The 18,006-nt window shown below is 35.7% G+C and overlaps 1 protein-coding gene across 2 annotated transcripts; it reads left to right on the top strand.

The window, feature by feature from the left end:
• The first annotated feature begins 2,437 nt into the window (after positions 1–2,437).
• On the top strand, positions 2,438–14,716 carry LOC147405767 (cullin-3A-like). Of its 2 annotated transcripts, none has more exons than XM_086433609.1 (2): positions 2,438–3,148; positions 12,548–14,716. In XM_086433609.1, exons 1-2 carry the CDS (start codon positions 2,988–2,990, stop codon positions 14,586–14,588), a joined length of 2,202 nt encoding a protein of 733 aa, XP_086289735.1. In that variant the 5' UTR covers positions 2,438–2,987; the 3' UTR covers positions 14,589–14,716. The 2 variants fall into 2 exon arrangements, with proteins under 2 accessions (XP_086289735.1, XP_086289736.1); XM_086433610.1 differs by lacking the exon at positions 2,438–3,148 and adding an exon at positions 6,264–6,285.
• Positions 14,717–18,006: the final 3,290 nt, after the last annotated feature.

An 18,006-nucleotide genomic window follows, 5' to 3' on the forward strand; every position in this document is an offset into this window, starting at 1 on the left:
TAATCCATTTAGTATCGAATCGTGCCCCATATTCAATCCACTTTTCACTTGTTCGATTCTATATCAACATCAATCCAATCTAAGAATCATACTACCATCTCAGTGTTCGATTAATGAGTCGTAAACCATAAATCATCATTGAAGATTGGTTAACCTTCTGTCTCATCATACTCTTCTTTGCATCATCAATGGATGGGTTGACAATTCACCATTGTTGTTGGCAAGAAACAAGTGTCCGAAAAATTTAAAAAAAGGTAATTTAATTTTACCCCTATAAAATTGGCAAAATTAGTGTTATCCCCTCTCTTGCACGAAATGCAAGATTAAATCTCACCACCTTGACCTTCTTTGAGTTAGTCAAACTATTTATGACGTTTGTTTAATTGACGGTCTAAAGTATGAATGTCAAAATTACCTTTATAACATTTAAATTATCAAAACCCTTAGTTTACTTGACAAATCTGCATATTCTAATATGATCGACACTATTGGATTGAATGCATTTAGATTGTTCAATTGAGAGGTAAAACCTTGAAAAATCTCCATATTTTAATATGATCTCTGGTGAGCTCTTTTAACATCAAGACTTAAGTTTTTATTGATGAAATTAAGCCAAAAACTATTTTTGTTCTTTACTACGTGCGTTTGAGGGGCGAGGGGAGGGGGGGGGGGGGGAGGATAAAACAACTAATATTCGTATTTACAGGAGGAGGGGACCAGTATATTACTAAATTCATTTTTTTTTTCATTTTCTTCATTATTTCATTTTTTTTCTCTAGATTTTTTCCCAATATTTTCTATGTGAAGATTTCAAGCATTGGGTGTTAAAGAATGCCTTTGAGTTGAGATGAAAACGATAAGATTGAGATGAACAAAATGAAATTTAGTTGAAGAGTACGAAATTTGGTTGATAATGATGAAAAATACTTGAAAATGATGACATTTAACTTCAAAACAACAATTTTTAGATTTAGACCGATGAAAAATAGGGTTGAGAACGATTAAGGTTTTCATGACTCTCGTGTTTAGAGTGATTAAATCGTACACATTTAGGTTGTTTAAATGCAAGGAAATTTTCATAATTTCAAGACATGAGGGTATTTTGGATATAGTACTATCTCTGATAAGAGACTAACTTATTTATTAACTGTTTAACTGGATCAACAAAAGTGGAGAAAAATATTTTTTAATACGATAGGGTCTCCCCACCCCATTGGAGGTGGGATTAATCCTTGCAAATATGCCTTATTACCACAAAAAAGGTGAATTAAATAATTTCACTTATTTGATAATATTTAAAAAATAAATAAATTATAACATAATTATCATTTAGGGATTAAATGGATAAATCTAAGGGTGTCAGTGGGTACCCATTTACCTGGAATCGAACCATAACTGAAATCGAAAATCTTGATTTCGATTATCTTTTTATTGGAATCGATTAGAATTGAGTCTAATATGGGACCAAATCGAAAGGAACCCGAGCCATTAGGTTTTATCTGATGGGTACTCGTGGATACCCCAAACCGATTTATTTTTATGTTATGCACGATTCAATATTTTCCTATATTTTAAAATTAACATATATCATATAAAATTCTTCAATTTTTCATATAAACTAAATACAAGAACTTAAAATGGGACGTCTCTAAAAAAAAAAAAATCATTAAATCATAATTTTAGTGGGATTATTAATAAGTTGATACTTTGTACACAATATGACATTTTTAGAAGGAATTTTTTTTATAATGATTTTAAAATAATATTTTTCCATCGATTCTTGAGAATCAACACCGACAGATACCTTGGATTCTTGATGATTTCGATTCCACCTTATTTTAAAATTAAAATTGAAATAGAAAATATGCAATGTTTATGGTTCTAATTTCTTAGGAACCAAGCCAAAAAAGACCCATCGGCACCCTGAGATAAGTCTAGTGGCATCGACCATTACATCGACAGACAATAAATGAAAATTAGAAAGTAATGTAAATTATAGAGAAATACTTACCTCACTCATTTAGTACGATTTTACATCCTACTCAGGGTAGTTGAGCTCAAATAGATTACCGAATTGACAATCTAACACCTCAACCCTCTAGATTTCACAGAAAACATAAATAAAAAGAAAATAAAGTTAATTTTTTATTTTTATTTTTTGTGCTTGATCCAAAATTTTGAAAATAGACGACTACTAAACTCCCATCCCTCTCCCAAATTTAAAATTAAAATCTAACGGTCTTGTGGCATGGGGTCATGTTTTTAAATTCCACAAGGTGAGCTATAAGGATCCTTAGTAAGATTTCAAACCTTACTAAGGTAGTAACGCTAGACATACTCTAAACTATTGACACCGTTTTGGACCACATATAGTTTTTTTATTTTTATTTTTTGGATTGGGTGACCACATATAGTTGACCACTCATTTTGATCTCGTTGAGGGACGATCTATGGTCCAAATCCCTACCGGGAACATTTGCAAATGTGCCATCAAATGGAAATTTTCATTTTACTTTCCTTTTTTGCCGAAATCGTAAATTCAACATTTGAGGGCCTTCGTCTGTCTAAGGATCTCTGCTTTTCCTCTCCCTCAAACCAACCTACAAACCCAAATCTATGGTTTTGCAACCTCAAAAACCACTTTTCGTCACCTTTGAAACCGCTTTTTGTCACCTTTAAATCATCTAAGGCGGTTTTCCTTCTTTGATTCTAGGAAACAAGGTGGTTTCTTCATCAACATCTGTTTTACGATCTAGACCCGTTCGATCGTCTGATTTGGGACGAAAAGCTGTTATTTTGGTTGTTAAGTTAAGATTTTTATCCCGTTTTAGGTTTTGTTTCTAAGATTCAAGCTAATTTTGGTGGTTTTGATTTGAGGTTTAAAGTATTTCTTCGATTCAAGTTTTGATTAGTGGAATTATCTATCAAATTTGTTAGAATATTAGTAGTTTTTAGGGTAGTTTGATTTGTTGCAGAAGAAGAGAAAGATGAGTGCTCAGAAAAAGAGGAATTTTCAGATAGAGGCGTTTAAGCACCGCGTTGTTGTCGATCCGAAATATGCAGATAAGACATGGAAGATATTGGAGCACGCAATCCATGAGATTTACAATCATAATGCGAGCGGTCTTAGTTTCGAAGAACTTTATAGGTATATTTTCTTGTTTGTAGATTTATGTTTGTTGTTGTTGTTGTTGTTGTTGTTTATTATTGTTTGGGATAGAAATTACATAATTTGGTTAGATCTTCAGTTGCATGTTTTTGATTATATGATTATTGTTTTAATTTATTTTTTTAATGATAAGTGGATTAGGTTTTTATTGGATTGCTTGAATTCATTGATAGGGGTTCAATCTGGTTAATTCGGTTAAGTTTCTCAAAGTTTCATAAAAAATCCGGGGATTTTACAAGTGATGTTTTTGGGTTTCTTCCCAATACCCATCATATTCAACCTCCCTTAAAGCCCTATCTTACCCCTAAGATTTGAATGTTGAAGAAAAAAAAATTGTATATAAGGGTAAATTTTTTACTATATTCAGTGATTAGTTAATGAATTGCCGATCCACTGATTAATTGGCTATTCGAAGAATTTTATGAATTTTCGAAAAAATTTGGAGAATTTTGTGACTGCTTGGGAATCAATTTTCATGGCCATATTCATCCTTTGAGGTATTGCAGCTGTTAGTCTTAACCTCTTGATTTTCAGTGGATCCATGCATGTTCATTTGCAATTGTATAAGTTGGTTTTGGGAGGAGTTTGAAACTATTTGGAAGTGCTTCTGAAATATAGATCATTTTGGGGGATTTGTTTTTCCTCAATATTTGGTTTTGCATATACTTGTAGTTTTTTTTTCTCCTAATGCCTTTGTATCAAATGGCTTGACATGGATGCTGAAGCTAAAGCTTGGTCGTGTAACGGTTCTCTAGTTGGGCTTAGTGGGAATGAATTCTGTAAACCTTGCCCCAATGATTTGATCTCCCATTGTTTGGGCTGGGGTTGGAGGACATATTTGTTGAATTTGTGGATGATAAGGGGAGCAATCCGTATCTCTCCCGACTGTTTTTTGTTCTGTTTGGTGTAGAAAGTAATAGGAGATAAAGTTGTGAAGTCTTTCAGATAATAATCACCCTTCTCCTAATAAATTAATCATAAACTTTCGTTCCTGTTTCAATTTGTTTGAATTATGAACTGTTGACTGAGGTTGTTACTTCCGTTAAGGAGTATGTTTGACTGTAGAGAGATGATTGCTTTTGTTCAAAGAGTCATGAATCTCTATTCTATATGGGTGCTTTGGATGGGCAGCTGGATCTTTAACAATAAGGATATTGTACTAGAATCAATCACTATATATATTCCATAAAACCTTGCCTAGTGATTTGGTCTCCTATTGTTTGGGTTGGAGTAGGGGCAAATCTTTTGAACTTGTGGAAGATTCAGTGAAAATTTTTCTTTCCTGACTGGTTTGTAATCTGTTTGCAGAAGAAAATAACGGTAGATAAAATTGTGAAGTGTTTCAGATGAATGATCACCTGTTCTCTCAATATGTGAATCATAAACTTTTGTTCCTCTTCCATTGTATTATAATTATGTTTAAGTGTCAAACATCAAGGTCATTGGTTCTCCCTTTAAGGCAGATCTTGACTAAAGAGAGATGATTGCTTTTAAGAGACATGAACCTCTCAACTCTATTTAGGTGTTTTGGATGGTCAGCCGTATCTTCACCAAATAGGAATTAGATTGCCATCTGCCATGGCAATAAGATTGAATCTTAATTCACTTTTTTTCTATTTTTTTTCTTTAATTTAAAAATTCCTGGCTATCAAGGGCTCTATGCACATGGTCAATCCAGAGCATCATCTGTCCTATGGATGGTTCGGATTTCTACATGGAAGGAAAACTCTGTCTTAATAGAGTGAAAGTTTGTGGTAACAGCTCAAGATTTTTTTCCCTTGTGAAATATATAAAGCTCTTAGGAAAGATGGAGCACCTTTTCCCATCTATTGTTATTTAGACAAGTAAATAACAATGGAACCTAGTTTATAAGTTAATGGTTGAAGATAGCCTAATATTTGGTTTATTGAGATGCTTGTAGTGATGGTAAAGTATCCAAGGGCTGTATGAGCTAGTTTTTTTTTTGGGAAGATTTAATTGGTTAAGGCATGACCCCAACCAGAAACTAAAATCTTTGGTGCAAAATGCCCTCTTTATCCTCCTCAAGGATTCTACAAAATTCAGAAGACAAATCCTGAAAGGGAATTTCTTTGAATCCTACCACACTAGGCCTGGCGGCTAACCTGTAAGCTACCCTATTTATTTCCCTGTACACATGAACAAAAGAAATAGATGAAAAACTGCAAAGCATTCTCCTAATTTATAAGATATTTTTCCATTCCTCCCATAAGGAGGCCCATTCGCCTTGGATGCTATGGATAGCTGTTTTGGAGTCAGCCGTTACCTTGATGTGGTTACATCCTGTTCTGAGGGCTACCTTCAAACCTTCTTGGATGCTTTGCAGCTCATGGTGAAGGAATGAAGCTGGAGAAAAAGAACTGACCACACAAGAAACTACATTCCCTTCTGAGTCATGGATTATGGCTCCAAACTCTATCTTCTGATAATGATCCATCTGCATTTATTATCCAAGGGCCTGTTTCAGGTGTAATCCATCTGCAGTCGATAGGTCAGGATGGGGGGATCTAGATACGATGCTCCAAGAGTCCAAGAAGGCCTTATTGTAACTCGAATCCTCGACCTGAAAGTTTGTCTTTGAATTTCATCTTAATGTTGGTACTAACTCTATGCAAGACAACATCCATTGGGCTGAAATCTAATGGGAAGATCCTCGAGCTTCTTTCCCGCCATATGGTAAATGAATGAACAAAAGGCTGCTTGTTTGATATTCTTGGTGATGGACCACCCATTGAAGTGATTTCGACTCATTGGCATTCGGTCTCCCAAGTTCCAACGTGTTTGTTGATGAGGCATTTTGACCACAAAAAAAAAAAAATCCCCTAAAGCTTAGGTCCACCTTCAGATCACCTCTTGGAGCCCCCTTCTTTTCTATGGTAATTCTTGACAAGCTCATGGGCTAGTATAATGTTGTCTCCTATCCTTCTCCCTTTGATAAATGCTGATTGATTGAACGATACCACCTTGTGGACTACTTGTTTGAGCTTGTTGGCTAATACCTTTCCTATGATCTTATAGACGACATTGCAAAAGCAATTGGGGGGAAGTCCCCGTGATCCTTGGGCATCTCCACCTTGGGAACAAGTGTAATAGCTAAGGTATTGATCTCCCTTTGAATTCTGCTCCTTCTAAAGAAGTGTTTTGTAACTTTTAGAACGTCCTCTATAATGATGTTCCATGTCTACGGGAAGAAAGAGGCATTGAAGCCATGTGGCTTGGAGCCTTTGTTTCATCCATACAAAGTAGGGCTTCTTTGATTTCCTCATCTCGCATATTCGTTTACTGAGGATGTTGTGGGATTATGATAATTCCATTCACTTCTATGGTCTCCCTTATTCTCTGTGTCCATGTGGTGGTCATTTTGAAGTATTGGGGACCCACACATTCATTCAAGGACATCATCTTCTGTTTATATGTTGTCTGTATTGGAAACAATCTAGTTATTTTAGCTATAGTTGTTATTTAAATATAACATTTATTTAACTTTTATTTATTTCTGATTTGTAAGGGCACTTGTGTTTTTACAATTTTATTAATTTAAATTCCTACCAAGCTTTTACAAAGAGACTTGACAATTATTCTTCTCAAATTCTTCTTGGTATTAGAGCCAAGGAACTTCGTCCTCCTCCTTGGTTTCCCTTCTCTCTTCTTCTTCTCTTTATTCACTAAACCCTAACCTCGAGCGGCTTTCTTAGACCTTTTCTCCTTCTGTGGTCTTTTATTTATCTTTTTCTTATTCCATTTATCGCATATTGCGATAAGAATTTAATCACATGATGTGATAACTTTTCTGCGTTGTGATACTACCCTACGCTCATAGTCACCAAAGTCGTCTACTTTTTCAAAAAAACCATTTTTAAATTGAGATTTTAAAGACTGGTGATTAAATCACGACTTCTTGAAAAAGTCGCGATTTAATCATGACTTTTTGAAAAAGTCGCGATTTAAACAAAAAATGTGATTGTTTTTTTTTGAACAAGCTATTTTAAAAGGGTTTTTTCAAAAACTAATTATTCTTAAGTTTAAAATAGGACTTGATGATATAAATGATAACATCACTTAGTAGAAAAAAAAAATATTATCTTAACACTATTTCGATTTTTTGCCGATTTTCTCCCGATTTTTTAGTTTTTTCGACTTTTTCCCTTGCCGACTTATTCCTGAAGCCCGACTTGGTGACTATACATACGCTAGGGTTTGTTAATTTAATTGGATAGATTTCTATGTTGCTGACAGTCCCTATTAGTAGATTTGTGCCCCATGACAACAGCAGTTGCTTTGTTTGGTGGCTTTTTGCCCCACGACAATTCCTGTAATCAGATTTTTGCCCCACAATAGCAGTAGTTGCTGTGTTTGGTGGATTTCTTCCCCACGACAACTCCTAGTAGTAGTTACTGTGTTTGGTGAGTTTGGGGCTCTTGTATGACCTGCGATAGAGTGTGGAAGCTGTGTCTAGTGTTGTCAACAATGTTTGGGGCCTACTTGTGACCTGTGATAGAGTTTGGGGTTGTGTTTGTTGTTGTCAACAGCAACTAGGTGATTTGTTGGGGTTGTGATACCCTTGCGACAGTAGCTAGGTGGTTCTTTGGTGATATACGACAGCAACATATATGTTGTCATTGTTTCTTTTGTCCTTGTTTCTGCTACTCGACAGTACTATTACAAAAGATCTCCCTTCGATCCAAAATTTTGGGGCAAATTCCTCAGTCTTGTGTATAACTAATGCCCTATTAGATGGTTTGAATTTTCACTCTTGGTCTCGGTTTGTGTGACTTTATTTGGGTAATAGAGGTAAATTATGATGGCTTTTGAGCACCATTACTAAACCACCTCACTGATCCCAAATTTAAACAATAGGAGATCGATAACTGCATTATTCTTGGATGGCTATTTAATTCAATGGAGGAGCGGATCTATACAATGTATGTATCATGAAATTGTTCCATCTTTGTGGTTAGTCTTCACTCAGACATATGCTCATGCTAGGAATGACTCGAGGATTTATGAGCTTTATCGAGATATTTTCCAGACTACCTAAGGAGCACAGAGTGTAGCTGATTATTTTGGGTTTCTCTAGTGCCATTGGGAGGAACTCTCTCATTATGAGTATATGGTTGGACTATCTGCAGAAACAACCAGGTTTGTTGTTAAGAGGATTCTCAACAGCAGGCATGTCGGTTTCTCATGTGTTTACATCTTGAGTTTGAAGTTCTTCGGACCCAGATCCTTAATACTATTCCTTTACTTCTTTTATTTGAGGTATTTGTTATCATTTACAGTGTGATGAGCAGCGTCGTCGTATTGTTCCATCTCAAACTTAGACACCTAGTATTCTCTATGCTCCCGCTACAAATCAGATGACTCTAGCAGTCAACTCAAGTTTCGTCAACTTTCAGATCTCGAGATCAGAGAGTCATGGTCGTGATAAAGGGAATGACCTTACTTGCAGTCATTGTGGAAAGACTGGTCATGAGAAGGTCCATTGTCTTCAGCTCTATCCGCATCTAATACCATGATTTTCATTCACTTCATCTTTGGGATAGTCTGGTCCTCGTGTCGTTACAGTGGAGTCATCATCCATTCCTCTCATTGGTCATCCTTCCTCATTTGATATAATTGATTTGTAATAGTTACAGACTCAGATTGCCACTATTGTTTGTGATCAGATCCATGCTTACACTCACTCCTCCTCAATAGTGGCCTCAGTTACTACGTTTCTAGGTACATCATTTGCTTTCCATGTCACTTAGTCTGGTTCTGCTCCACTGACATGTGTTATTGATTCTGGTGTCTGATCACATGATCGGTGAATCTAGTCATTTTATTTTTTCTACTTTTTCTACCACTTATAAATAAGGAGGTTCGCTTTGCTGGTAGATCTCTTACACTTATCCACAACAAGGGCACCATTCTTTTATCTTCTAAGATTTCATTAGACTTTGTACTTCATGTCCCTCATCTATCTCTTAATCTTATGTCTGAGTAGTAGATCACTAAATTGCTCAGTTACATTTTTCCTTACTCATTGCATTTTGGACCTGACTTCAACGAAGATTTTTGGCAAGGGGTATGAGAGGGATAGGTTGTACTTGTTTGGATCTCAGTCCACTACTGTTCAGGCTTTTGTGCTTCCTTCCTTTGGGAGTCACACGTTTTCTTTTTAGACTCTAGATTTGTTGCATGCTTGTTTAGGACATGCCAATTTTCAGCACTTATATAATTTATTTCCTACTTTAAAAATTGCATGTAGTGAGCCCAAATTTCAATGCTCTGTGTGAACTTTCTAAACACACGTGCTTCTTATATTTCTAGTATGCATCGAGTTAGTGAAATATTTGATTTAGTTCATTCTGATGTGTGAGGGCCTTTTTTTATTACTGTTTTTAATGGTCATAGATATTATGTTACATTTATTGATGACTATTCTCGTTGTACTTGAGTTTATCTGATGCGTTTTCGTTCTGAGGTATTTCCTATTTTTGTTAATTTTCTTAAAATGATTCAAACTCAGTATAATATTATTGTTAAATCTCTTCGATTTGATAATGGAGGGGGGGGGGATATATATCCGATGGGATTCGCTTCAAATTTCATGAGTATAGTATGCTTCACCAGTTGACTTGTCCTTATACTCCTGAGCAGAACAGTGTGGCGGAATATAAGAATTGCAATCTCATGAACATTGTTCGATGTCTTCTCCGAGGAATGCAAGTTTCTAAGGCATATTGGAATATGACAGTCCTCACTACGACTTATCTTATTAACCGTGTCCTTAGTCGTATCTTAGAGGGACAAGTGCCTCTTCATGTCCTTCAACCTGATAGTATACTTTTTCCTATTATACCTCGAGTCTTTATGTGCATGTGCTTTGTTCAGGACAAGATATCCAATCGTACAAAATTGGATGAAAAAGTCAGTTGATGTGTTTTCCACTTTGCAGTACTCTTATTTTGTAGGACCCATCTTTTATAGTGCTGTTATCTCCTATTTTTTATCTATTTTTATCGACGCTTAAGGTTTACTCTCGTCGCCTCACCCCCTACATCCTTGCTAACCTCTTCCTTGGATTCAGGTTTATCATCTCCTACCTCCTCACATACTTATTTTTATCCCGTCTGTTTCTGGTTCTCACTTACCTATTGCTTCTGCAAAGGTAAGTGGGGGTATGTTACTGATTATCCTATTGCTCAATTTGTTTCTTATCAGGATTTCTTTCCCTCTTATCAGGGCTACCTTGTAGTCACTGATTCTATTCGAGTTTCTTGGTCTGTATTAGAGGCTTTGCAAGACTCTCAGTGAACTAAAGCTATGACTATTTAGATGTATATTTTGTAGAAAAATAATACTTGGGAGCTAGTCACTCTTTTATCGAACCATTGGTTGTAAATGGGTTTTCATAGTGAAATACCTTGCAGATGGTATTGTTGATCGGTATAAGGCACGCCTAGTTGTTAAGGGATTTACACAAACTCCAAAGAAAAATTTTGGTGTCACGTTTGTTTATGTCGTCAAACTCTCTACTATTCGATTTCTTATCTCTCTAGTTGCGTGTAACTCCTAGTCATTTCACCAACTTGATGTGAAGAACGCTTTTCTGAATGGTAATTTGACTGTGGTTATTTTTATGGATTCTCCAGGATTTTGTCTTCAGGGAGAGTATTCTGGTAAGGTATGAAACCTTCTTATATCTCTGTATGACGTGAAACAGTTCCCGTAAGTCTGGTTTCATCGATTTTTGGAGGTTATTTTATTTATGGAGTTTTCTAGATATCACTTAGATCATACTTGTTTTGTTCGTCGATAAGTGGATGATTGTTGCACCATTATTTTGGTCTATGTGGATGATATTATTGTGACTGGAGATGATGCACAATGGATTGACAAAGTTAAGACGCTATTGGATCGTGTTTTTGGGGTTAAGGATTTGGGTCCACTCAAGTATTTCTTGGGGATAGAAATGGTTCATTCTCGCCGTGATATTTTACTATCTCAGTATAAATATTTACACATTGGATCTTCTTCAGGACACTAGGATGCTTGGTTGTCGTCTTGCTTCCTCACCTATGGATTAGAATTATTGTCTTAATGTTGACTCTGGTGATCTTTTATTGGATCCTTCTTCTTATCAGAGACTTGTAGGTCGTCTGATTTATCTGACTAATACTAGATTGGACTTGTTTTTTACAATTAGTGTGGTCAGTCAGTTCATGCATATTCCGCGCACTTCTCACCTTTATGCCATTTATCGTATCCTTTGCTACCTGAAGTCGTATCCTGGTCTTGGACTTTTCTACTCTTCCTCTGCTCAGTCACATTTGTCTTATTTTACAAATGCTGATTATGCTGGTTCTCTCACAAATAGGAGATCTACCTCTGGTTTCTGTATTTTTTATAGTGATAATCTTATCTCATGGAAAAGTAAGAAACAAATGTGGTTCTCGCTCTTTTGTTGAAGCTGAGTTTCGTGCTTTGACTCTTAGCATATGTGAGCTAACTTGGCTTCGTTTTTTACTGGTAGAGTTGGGATTTCCTGTCTCTGGTTTTTCTATTTTGTTCAGTGATAACAAGTCAGTTATTATGCTGGCTTCTGACTCGGTTATTCATGAAAAAACTAAGCATATTAAGGTTGATATTCACTTTCTCAGAAAGAAAGTTTGATCTGGTGATCTTTAGACAGTTTTCGTACCTTCTTCAAATCAGTTTGCTGATATGCTTATGAAGTTTGGTGGTCTGTCTATCACTAATTCTCATCTTGTCAAGTTGGGTTTAGTTGATATATTTGCTCCATCTTAAGGGGGAGTATTGGAAATAATCTAGTTATTTTAGCTCTAATTGTTATTTAGATATAGTTTTTATTTATTTCTGATTTGTAAGGACACTTTTGTCTTTTTACTATTTTATTAATATAAATTCCTGCTAAACTCTCACAAAGAGACTTGACAATTATTCTTCTCAAATTCTTTTGTTTGTAACTGTGAATTGAATTTTTCTTTCTCACTCTTAAAACTAAGTTGGATTGTGTTTATGCTTCATCAGGCCATTGACTTGATGCTATTTTGTTCTTTTGTTAATATCTTTGATTCTGTTATATATTCATTTTTACAATAATACCATTTGAAGTTTTGAACAATATGATGTTTTGAGTGCTTGGTTGTGGTTTTTGCTGCCTTTGGTTCTGTTATCACTCATTCATGATCTTTACTAGTTAATGTTAATATATATTTGCATTTCTTGCAGTGTTTGTGGTTTGACTTGCGCATTATTTTGCGAGTTTTGTTATCTTAATGGAAGATTTAAATTTTTAATTCATACTTAAGTAGATTTGTGTTTCTGATGTTTAAGCTTTTGGTTTGGATTCAGGAATGCTTATAACATGGTGCTGCACAAATTTGGAGACAAACTGTACACAGGACTTGTAACAACAATGACAACGCATCTGAAAGAAATATCGAAGTCGATAGAGGACGCTCAAGGAGGTTTATTTCTAGAAGAGCTGAACAGAAAATGGGCAGACCATAACAAGGCATTGCAAATGATCCGAGACATATTGATGTACATGGACAGGACTTTCATTCCTAGTACTCACAAAACCCCTGTTCATGAGCTTGGGCTGAATCTTTGGAGGGACAACATCATTCACTCAACCAAAATCCAGACAAGGCTCCTAAATACACTCCTTGAACTAGTTTACAGAGAACGTACTGGAGAAGTTATTAACCGAGGTTTGATGAGAAATATAATAAAGATGTTAATGGATTTGGGTTCTTCTGTCTATCAAGAAGACTTTGAGAAATCCTTCCTTGAAGTCTCGGCCAATTTCTATAGTGTTGAGTCTCAACAGTTCATTGAGTGCTGTGATTGTGGGGATTACCTGAAGAAGGCCGAGAGACGACTTAATGAAGAGATGGAAAGGGTCTCCCACTACTTGGATTCCAAAAGTGAAGCTAAGATAACTAACGTGGTGGAGAAAGAGATGATTGCGAACCATATGCAGAGATTAGTCCATATGGAGAACTCGGGTTTGGTGAACATGCTTGTCGATGACAAGTATGAGGATTTGGGAAGGATTTACAGTTTGTTCCGTCGTATCCCGGATGGTCTCTTGATGATAAGAGATGTGATGACTTCTCACATTCGCGAAACTGGTAAACAATTAGTCACCGATCCCGAGAAGTTAAGGGATCCTGTGGACTTTGTGCAGCGGCTCTTGGACGAAAGGGATAAACATGATAAGATAATTTGCTTGGCGTTTAACAATGACAAGACGTTCCAGAATGCTTTAAATTCCTCTTTTGAGTATTTCATTAATTTGAACCCTCGGTCTCCCGAATTTATTTCATTGTTTGTGGATGACAAGCTCCGTAAGGGCCTGAAAGGGGTGAGCGAGGAAGATGTAGAGATTGTCCTGGATAAGGTAATGATGCTGTTCCGTTACCTTCAAGAGAAGGACGTGTTTGAGAAATACTACAAGCAACATTTAGCAAAACGGCTCTTATCTGGCAAAACCGTCTCTGAGGATGCGGAGAGAAGTCTAATAGTTAAACTCAAGACGGAATGCGGGTATCAGTTTACTTCCAAATTGGAAGGCATGTTCACCGACATGAAGACTTCTCAGGATACAATGCAAGGGTTTTACACGAACCAAGTTACCGAAACTGGGGACGGTCCCACCCTGGCTGTCCAGGTTCTTACGACGGGGTCTTGGCCGACTCAGCCAAGCGCACCTTGCAATTTACCTGCTGAGATCATCGGTGTATGTGAGAAGTTCCGAGCATACTATCTTGGGACTCACACTGGGAGGAGATTGTCTTGGCAAACAAACATGGGCACAGCTGACCTAAAAGTCACCTTTGGGATGGGTCAGAGGCACGAACTGAATGTATCGACTTACCAGATGTGTATACTAATGCTGTTCAACAACGCTGATCGGTTGAGCTATAGAGAGATTGAGCAAGCTACGGAAATACCCTCCTCGGACTTAAAAAGGTGTCTGCAGTCCTTGGCGTGTGTGAAGGGTAAGAATGTTCTTCGGAAAGAACCCATGAGTAAGGACATCGGGGAAGATGATTTCTTTTTCTTCAATGAAAAGTTTACGAGCAAGTTTTACAAGGTGAAGATAGGGACTGTGGTTGCACAGAAGGAATCAGAGCCAGAGAAGCAGGAGACTCGGCAGAGAGTTGAGGAGGATAGAAAGCCCCAGATTGAGGCGGCGATCGTGAGGATCATGAAGTCAAGGCGAGTCTTGGATCACAACAACATTGTAACAGAAGTGACGAAGCAATTGCAGTCACGGTTCTTGCCCAACCCTGTTGTAATTAAAAAACGGATCGAATCACTTATTGAACGGGAGTTCTTGGAGAGGGACAAAGTCGACAGAAAATTATACCGATATCTCGCCTGAGATTAAAAAAAAAAAAAAACAGCTTTTGTTTGTATCCTTCATTAGGTAAGTGGGAAGTTTATCCTTCTTGATTACTGTCAGCCATGATGGGCTTCAGTGAATATTTGATTAATCAGCCATTTATGTTCTGTTTGATTTGTCGTTTTTTTTTTTTTCCTACTTTACATGCTAGACTTCAATCATCTCTTTTCTGGTAAAACCATGGTTGCCCGATTTAGATTGTATCGGATTAGGTCAGGTTGATTAGGTAGGTCGACTTACAGGTTTAAGTATGAATGTGTTATCCTGTAATATAATTATCTTTCATTTGGTTTAATTATCGTCCACTACTTACCCATCATTTTGAGAAAAATTCTCCCTATATTTTGCCAAAATGATTCTTCAATGGTTCTAAAATTTCTCCCCTCTCAAAAAATTTGTTTTTTGAATGCTCTTAGACCTAATTCTAATTGGCCATTGATTCTTTAGGTGCTTATTTATATATTTAGTTCTTTTATAAGTGAATTTTATAAATAAGAGAACAAGGAGTCCTCAAAGAAAACAAAGATAGGAAGTACTCTCAAATAACATTTTCCCATCTAAACAGAAAGTCTGAAAAGAAAAAAATGTCCCTAAACAGAAATTATTGCAATGAGAAAGTGATTATTATTACAAGGTGGCAATGCTGGTGTGATAGCAGCAAAAATAAGTAGTAGTAATAGTCAGAGAAGTTTATCAAAAAAAAAATCAAGAAAGATATATCAATGCTTGTTATTAAGAGGTATGGCAAGTAGGAGAGAAAGGATTAACCTAGCTGTTGCCTACGAGTGGATTGAAAAGTAACTAAGCAATGGGCAAGATTATCTCATTTTGGAAAAGCACACGATCCCGATGGTTAAAATATGAAATCCAATGATCAATATTATTTGTATGTTATCAAGATATATGTGGATCTTGACAGTGGATTTCGTGTTTAAAATTGAGATCGTGTATTTTTTTCATGAGTCACCTAATCCTTATATATGAGAATGTTAACATCCAAAACCTCGCGAGGATGCTTGCATCTTACCATCCCCTACAACTTTGAATTTTTTTTATTTTAAATTCCTTATTATTTTGTCTTTTAAGATACAAATTAATGGAAAAATGGTGGTGGAAAATGGGTAGGATTGAAAAATCAATTTTCATTGTTTGATTGCGTTTGGAGAAAATTTGAAAAAAATTTTTGAGGTAGAAGAAGAAGAGAGAAAAAGATGGGGTGGAGAGGGGCGGGAGACGAAGCAGGGAGGGGAGAGAAGAAGAAGAAAAAGAAGAGGCAACAACGACAGTGGTAGAGGCAGAGGAAAGAAGAAGAAGAAGAAGAAGAAGAAGAAGAAGAGAGAGAGATGGTCGGTGACGGGAAAGGTGTTGATTATGACTATCGTGATGGTGGTGAAGAAGAAAAAGAAAGGACATTAATGTTTTGATTTGGGATGAAAATTAGAGATGAATTTCATTTTTCCCATGAGTATAAGTAGGAAAAATGAAATTTACACTTTTTAGGATTCTTTAGAGAGGGTGAAAAATTATTTTCCATGTCAAAAATCAAACATATGAAAAATGACATTTTCCACCATACTTTATATGTACAATCAAACACACCTTAAAATAGTATTTTGATATTATAGACACTCTAAATTGTATGAACCCATTGGGAATTTATAAAAATCTCACGTTGATTTCAATAAAAGGTCTAAAATCCTAATTGCCATTCGACATACTTCTTCATGCATATATACATATATGCATCATCTTATATTATTTTGCATGCCCAAGCCTTATCTCTAATTCAATCCAATTTCTTATCCATGTCCCTAACCCAGGCCTTTAAACCTGTGAATCGATCCAATTTCATATCCATTGTCTAATTCAAACTCACTCTCTATTAAATAATTCATTATTCATATCCTAACCAAATACCAAGTTTACATTCAAACTTAGTCTAAATATCCAAATCTAAACCAACTTAAACTTATAACCTAAACTCAAAACCAAAATCCAAAGCCAAACTCATTCTAAGTCCAAAACCAATGTGAAGCCCATTATTTTATACCTCCCCCTAAAAGAGGACACATGGTGGTCTCTCATAAGTTCCAATGCCCAATACTCTAATCTAATTGGAGAGTCAACTCTCTTAGAGAAAATCCAAGAATATTCTCCTCAAAAAGTGAGGTTAAACTTTGGTCTTTGGTAAAAATAAAAAAATCAAAGACCAAAAATATTTTTAGGATTATCTCATAAATTCCACTTTTATTCTCAAAGATGAAATTTTTTAAAAGAAATAACCAAAATCTTATGTTCATTCTCTTTATTTTGAGGGTTGGACTACTTTATCTTCAAAAGTTCTTCAAAAACTCTATAGATAATCTCATTTCCTATGAGTAATCCATGCTCTCAAGTCCCTATCTCTCAATCCTAAATTCTATAAAAATTCCTACTCAACTCAAACCCACATCTCTCAACCTTCAAGCTTTTAAACAAAAATCATCACTCATTTTTTACCTCCAATTCTTAGTTAAAGCTCTTAATTTCAAGTTCTTCTACTCAGTAAAATCTCATTCAAGACTATCAAAGGACAAGGTAAGTTAAGATTAGTTTTATTTTAAGTATTTGCATTTTTTTCTTTTATCCCTATTTGTTTTTCTTTTTAGAAAACCCTTAAGATATAATGGAGAATCGTCCTTCATCTCGAATAGGTTGAACCTCAACCTTGGGCATGAAATATTTAATGAGGTTTGGCCGAAATGATATAGGTTGAAGCCTTTTTAACCTACTTATCTCTCATGCATCATAATGTACACTATACACACACACATCACACATGCTTTGTTATGATGAAAAAGTGTATAACTCTCTTGGTAGGGTTGAAACATTAAGTTTCTAGTCAAGCATGCATCAAGATTGTGGATCTAAGAGAATTTCATCTATGTAATCTCTCTAAAATCTTAAACTAATATTCCAATTCATGTAAAAGGTGATGACTCCATGGAATATCTTCTTACATAGGATATTCCCCATGTCAACACTAACATTCAATCTTCTTTCAAAGAGGTACATATCCACCATGTATATACACCCATTTTATGCATCTCATTAATTTTTGTTGTTTTGTTAAATATTCAAAATGATTAAGCTTAAAAAGATAATCACCCTAAGTAAAGAGAATGAGGGGCTTAACATTTTCCCCATTTTCTAACCAAGTCCCCTTACCTAGATTTTAGGTAGACCATATTTTTTTTATGAACATGAGTTACTATAATGCTATGAAAAATTATTTTCTTAAAAAAATAATTCGAATGTCCATTCACATTCATTTTTAAAAAAGAATGGTGGCGACTCTAAACCACGTATTATTGAGGTTCAATAATGAACATTTCATATCTACATATATTTATAGGAT

This window comes from Akebia trifoliata, chromosome 3 (assembly GCF_017979445.1).
Source record: "Akebia trifoliata isolate Shusen 1 chromosome 3, ASM1797944v1, whole genome shotgun sequence".
NCBI classification, from domain to species: Eukaryota; Viridiplantae; Streptophyta; class Magnoliopsida; order Ranunculales; family Lardizabalaceae; genus Akebia; species Akebia trifoliata.